The sequence below is a fragment of the Sturnira hondurensis genome, unplaced genomic scaffold, assembly GCF_014824575.4.
Source record: "Sturnira hondurensis isolate 20B ecotype Veracruz unplaced genomic scaffold, ASM1482457v3 Scaffold0017436, whole genome shotgun sequence".
In the NCBI taxonomy this organism is placed as follows: Eukaryota; Metazoa; Chordata; class Mammalia; order Chiroptera; family Phyllostomidae; genus Sturnira; species Sturnira hondurensis.
The window spans coordinates 5,098,031-5,104,509 of NW_028090067.1; the positions used below are offsets into that span (position 1 = coordinate 5,098,031).

Sequence of the window (6,479 nt, forward strand, 5' to 3'; positions counted from 1 at the left end):
GCGCAGCAATGTTGGAAACACAGAAAGTGGGCGGTTCTGCCTGGGCACGGACAGAGGGGTAGCCCCGCCCGCCCTGCCTTCAGCTCTTAGCATGCTTGCCTGTCTGTGCCTGGGGAGCAGGGGTGGGTGGGGCCTCTGTCCGCCCTTCTGGCCCTCCATCGACCAGACCAGGCGCAGCCTCCTGGGGCTCACTGTGGACCCAGGAGGGCTCAGAGGGCTTCTGTAAGTGCGCCTGCTCTGCCCAGTAGCTGTCTCGGAGCTTCCCCTCACAGTGGGAACGCAGGAGGGGGTGAGGGGCCCTGTCTCTCAGCAGTGCTCCTGCAGCTCCTGAGTGTGGCTGCCTTCCCAGAGGGTTGCTCTCCTCCCCTACCCCAAGTCTTCACAGCCTTTGTGTATGGGTTTCTTAGGAGGTCTGTCTCGGCCCTGCCACTGGTTTGTCACGTAAGCACTCAGCGAAGGCCCGTGGGGAAAGCTGGGCGAGTGAGTGCAGGCATCGTTTGTGGCTGGCACTCCGGGGCATTCTGTACTGTCCTTGTGCCAGTCTTCAGTTGCTTTCACAAATCGCTCAAGAAATTCAGCCGGTCCTCCTTTACCCCGTCAGCGGCGGGTTTCGCCCCCCACGGCTCCATCGAGGGCGGAAAGGATCATAGGTCTCCTCATGCAGAAGGGAGTCCTCGTTTTCTGGGTTTGCGGTCACCTGGGCTTCTTTGCACTCTTTAGCGCTCTGGTTGAATCATACAGTCGTGATTTTTATGGATTATCTGGCTTGCTCTTATTTATTAGGGGCGAGGAGATAACATCCTAAGCAGAAGTCTGTGGGTCTATTTCTGTCGTTTTTCAGGATTTAAGTTCATTCTGGCAGGCAGACCACCTATCCGCACTCGGCGGGTTTCAGGGGTTCTTGGCCCTTGTTTAGCTCTGGTTTGCCTTCGATCCTGATGTTTAGCTTCTTCCCTTGGAGGGTGTCAGCCGAGTGTCTGGAGCATTCCCCAGGCCTTGCTGTCTTCGTGGACCCCGAAGTTCAACCTTCATTCCCCCAGCACCACAAGGCTGCCAAAGGACTCTCTCTGCCCTTTGGATGGATCTGCCATCTTCTGTTTGGTTTCCCGTCACCTGTCCCGGTATAGGCACTGCTTAAGAGTCAGCAGATGTCTTCAGGGGAGATTGTGCCGTTTCGGGTGTACTTGTCCGCAGGCTCCCCCTTTCCAGGATCTGGGACGTGGCAACCTTGGCTGCTCTGGCAGCCCAAACTTGCATGCCCCTCGCTGGGACTGTCTCCAGCTCCAAGCCACTGCTTCAGCCCAGCCTCTTTTCTCCACACTGTTGAATCAGCACATTCCCCAGGGGAAAAGGCAGAGGGAACTGTGGGGCTTACCTGGCAGACTTCTCTTCTCTGCAAGAGAAGAAGTTCTTACCATCTTTGTGATTCTCTGATTCTTTTGATTTGTTTTTAATATAGCTTTTGCCAAATCCGAATGTAGAAAATATTTTTTATGCCCTTACGATTGATTGACAACAGAAAAAGTAAGGTAATTAGGAATAAATTTTACCAAAAATGGTAAATGTTTTTATGGAAAAAAATTTAAAATATATTAGAAAGCATTAACAATTAACTAAGTGGCAAGATATTATGAAGATGTCAGTTATTCTAAATTGGTCTGTAGACTGAGTGTAATTCCAATCATATCCCACCTGGGTTTTTTTGAACAAGATGTTGGGATTGATCCAAAATATATGTGAAAGAAGAAAAGATCTGGCAATGAGCATTTTTTTGTAAAAAAATGAGGCACCACCAGTTGGTGAGAAAGTAGAGCAAGAGGAACTCTGTTGCACTGGTGACCAAGTCCACGGACATGGCCGCGTCAGAAGATCGATTTGCACTGCTTTGTGGGACTGAGCAAGTGTACATCTGGATCATGCCTCCCATCCATCTATCAGTCAATCTATCTATCAGTCACCTATATCATCTACAGAAATTGGTACCTGTGCGTTGGGAGATATGTAAATGACCATATGTAAATGACCAAATGTCCAATGAGCAAGACACTCTAGAGAAGGTTGAAGGGAACTTGATTATCAGATGAGTAAGCTTAAATATTAAGCTATAATTAAAATAGAGTATCATTAGCACAGGGTGGCACATTGGCGAGTGGATCAGATAGGGCAGAAAGAAACCTAAGCGTGTGTGGACATGCGATCTATGACCAGGGACACATGGCAGGTCTGTGTGCAGAACATGGAACAGTTCATTGTTTGTGTTGTGATGTGGTTATAAGTATGGATCCCTGTTTCATGTTGTTAAAAATCAATTCCATACAGAATGAGTTTAAACGTTGTGGGTAAAATTTTAGGTACTGTAAGAATTTATTTATGACGACAGAATAGAAAAGTTATAGGAAGATATACTACCTATATAAATAGATTGGTAAACGGGACTGTAGTATTAGTTTTAGTCAATTTGAACTGCTCATCCCAAGACCCCATTTCAGAGTGAAAGGGCAAAAAAAATATCTGCAGTACACAATATGCCCAACGAAGGATCAGATTATGAAAAGAACTCTTATTAGTAAGAAAGAAGACATTCAGTAGAGAAATCACTAAAGGACATGGATCACCATTTCACAGAAGAGAAATCATATATGAACCTTGGAAAGATGCTCAGTCCTGTAGTTAATCAGAGAACTAAAAATGCATCGTGATACCACTTCACACTCGTTAGATGGGGAAATGTAAAAAAATGAGGCACCACCAGTTGGTGAGAAAGTAGAGCAAGAGGAACTCTGTTGCACTGGTGACCAAGTCCACGGACATGGCCGCGTCAGAAGATCGATTTGCACTGCTTTGTGGGACTGAGCAAGTGTACATCTGGATCATGCCTCCCATCCATCTATCAGTCAATCTATCTATCAGTCACCTATATCATCTACAGAAATTGGTACCTGTGCGTTGGGAGATATGTAAATGACCATTTGTAACACCATTGTAATAATAAAGACTTGAAAACAATCCAAATATCAATTGACAGGAAAATGAATATGTCAGTACAAACCAACCAATTATAGATATATAGAACATGAATTTTGAAAGTGTGGTAAGGATTATTTTGGATTATTTTCTAAAGGTATACCATTCAGAGACTATATAGAATATAGTACCCTTTTTGTAATGCTTGAAAGCAAGCAAATTAAAAATGTATTGAGAAAGATTTCATGTCACACAGTTTTTGTTTTAAAGCATTTCTTTGCTTAAGCAGAATTCATCAGAGTAGTAGCATCATCATTCTCGGGCTTCTCCCAAAAGCTAAGTGGGGGAGTCAGAAAGAAGCATGCAGGAAGCTTCTGTGATTTTGGTAATGTTCTAACTTACAATTCGTATGGTGGGCGACTATTTCTTTTATTATTTACTTCATAATTTTTGCATGAATTAATTGCATTTTATTGAGTATGCTATGTTATAACCACCCAAATAATCCCTTTCCATTTGACTGAAAGTATTTTTCTTAATAGCTCAGACATCAATAGTAGTTAAAACGTTAAAACCTAGTAAATTATCTGTATTTTATTGCAGTATAAACCTGTGTCTCTCCGTAATGATAATTTCTATATTAAGGAGTGTAGTGTAGTATAGTGGAGGTTGATAGCCTGCGTTTATGGCCTGCCTCTGCTATTTACAGGTTTTGTGACATTGCATACATTGTAACTGCTCTGTGGCTCCATTTATTAGCAAAATGGAGGTAATAATTGTACCGATTATAAAGATTAAACAAGTTCTTACATTTAAAGTATGAGAAACAGTGCATAAGACTTAATAAATAAATGCTACATACATTGGTATTTTTATTATTGTGATGATAATTATTAACATCTAATAATTTAAAAAATGAGAAGGCTTAACCAGTTTCTTGAATGTTGTAGAATTGGTAAAACTGTTAGAATTCTAATAAGTATTTTATATTCTTCCCTAGAGAAGCATGTCATAGGGATATTGTGAACTTGCAAGTGGAGATGATTAAACAGTTTCATATGCAGTTGGTACGTATGACAAATTTTATTTTAAATGAGTATAGAGTTGTGGATCTCCAAAACCATTAAAGGTGATATATTTTTTACTTAGTTATATCTAGTTGCTACAATAAAGAAAAAGGGATCTTTAGAAATTTAGTAAGTAAAATAATTTTTAACTAGTCACATTTCTCTTAACTTTTGATAGTTAAGGCAACTTTTTTCTTTGTCAATAAGTAAGCAAAAAGCTTTCCACATGTGCAAATAAAAAAAGCCTTCCAAAAATGTAAGTTTTACTAGTGTTCTTGCAATTATATTAACAAAGTAGTAAGAGTGGTTAAGTCCGGAGAATACCCCGTAGCTAGTTAATTGAACATGAGAGAAATGATAGCTGACGATGTGTAAAACTGCTGCATAAATTTGAGATGTCAATAATTTAGAAAGCACTTTTGTCCTTTTCTAGAATGAAATGCACTCTTTATTGGAAAGATACTCAGTGAATGAAGGTTTAGTGGCTGAAATTGAAAGACTACGAGAAGAAAACAAAAGACTACGGGCTCACTTTTGAAATTTCAGTGAATATCTTAGGGTTTTGAAATTTGGGGAGTTTCTGGCAACACAGAATGACATGGAATCAGTATTGTTTTCATGGCCTCTGGGAAAGTTTTTTTCAAGTTAAAGGGTGACGGATTTTACACTGACCACTATTTCATTTTCTCTGGCTGTCAAAAATATTTATATTTTTTATATTAAAAGCTGTACAATGTATCATCTGCCTAATAGGAATGTCAGTAGGATCTTTATTTTCTGAAAGCTTTAGGTAGACACTAAGTGCCCTTTTTCATAAGAAAGTTGTGCAAATAAAAAATAGGTTATGGATGTTTTAAAGTCACCTTTTTTTAAACAGATATATTTTTGATTGACAATTGCCTTCCAAATTTTTTTTGGATGTTTGATGATTAAAGAGTTTGATATGCACTGTATTTTTTATGGAAAAAGTAACTTTAAAATAGCAATTGGTTTTTCTAAGTAATTGACTAATAAACCACAAGGTTGGTTAATAATTATTTTGTTAACTTGATGAAGAATTACTACTATTTATTACTTGTACATTTGATAAGACAATTTTTGGAATTTCAAATTGCACAGATGACTTTATATCTATTGCGTTTATGTTATTGTCCTTCTGACAGATTTTTGTTCTTGGCTGGTATTTTTTTTTTTAAGCTAACTTCACTTTACCTATGAAAACTTTTAAGGGTTTGAAAGATTTGACCAGAACTGCACACCTGCTACTATTCTCATGAATTAATTGCAAGCAAAAATTAAACTTTAAAGTTTCAACCAACATGATTTACTTTATAATCAGTGGACATTTCATATTAGATACTAAATATTACTGTATATTGACATTTTTCCTCCCAAATGAGAAGTGTAGATTTTTTTTGTGGTTTATATCATTAACTTTTTCTAATTCTTTGTGTGCTGTGTTTAATATTCTTATATTATTAACCTTACCATAAAATTTAGAAAGGATAATTGTCGAAAGAATTTGTAACTCTTTGACAGTAGGTGGATGTGTACATCTACCTGACGTGCCCCGGAGTTCTAGCCATATAATATTAGGCAGGTTGTTGGCTTGTTCACCTTGTAGTCTCTTGTTCCAAAGATTGAAACAGAGTCTCTTATATATAGTACTCCTGTCCAATTTTGACTTCTGAAATTAAAAAAGCTACAATAAAAAAGAAATGGAGCTAGCTTACTAACTTTATAGTTTCTCAAAGCAATGGAAAATTTTAAGGGTATTGGTGATAAGCATAAACATACTTGTAACTATGTCAAGGAATAAAAACAGAAATACGACTTTTTCCCAGTGTGGCTCAGAGAATACATTTGTACTGAAGCGTAAGGGGTGCTACTGTGGTCTTTTTCCTGGCAGACTGAGAAAGCATTATGACTTGTAACAAGTTTTCTTATATATCATTATTGAGCAGCTTTAGGAAACGTAAGTATGTTTTGCCTACATACTTTATTTAAATTCATTGATATTTCCCTGTTGCCTTTTTCTGTATATGCACTCAATGTATATTAAAAGAGGAGTAAATAAAACAATTCTAGTAGCTTCATGTATATGGATGAAACATTTTTGTCAATTTAAAAGCTAAATAAGTACAGACAAAAAAATTATATATGGTAAAAATGGGAAAACTAGAATTAAACTTGCACCTCTGGCCTAGATGGAATAATAGGGATGGGTTTATCCATATGAAATCTTTAAAAGAGACAAATATGGTGAAACAGTTTTCAAATAATGGACATCACAAGGCCTAGAACTGTGGTCCCTGCGAGAGGAAAACAGTGAGATCCAAGAAACTCAGTGAACACCAAGCACAAGAAACAAGAAAATTACACCAAAGCACATCATCATCGAAGTTTTAAGTGCCAGAGACAAAGAAAAAGTCTTAGGCAGCCAAAGTC

General features: G+C 38.3%; 1 protein-coding gene across 2 annotated transcripts in view; it reads left to right on the forward strand.

Moving 5' to 3' along the window:
• The window catches only part of NEDD1 (NEDD1 gamma-tubulin ring complex targeting factor), a 38,030-nt gene extending 31,903 nt beyond the window's left edge, over positions 1-6,127 (forward strand). For both annotated transcript variants that reach the window (XM_037068080.1, XM_037068082.1), the window contains exons 14-15: positions 3,965-4,031; positions 4,465-6,127. In XM_037068080.1, the coding sequence (XP_036923975.1) occupies positions 3,965-4,031; positions 4,465-4,569 (172 nt within the window). In that variant the 3' untranslated portion in view covers positions 4,570-6,127. The remainder of the gene's footprint in view (positions 1-3,964; positions 4,032-4,464) is intronic.
• Positions 6,128-6,479: the final 352 nt, after the last annotated feature.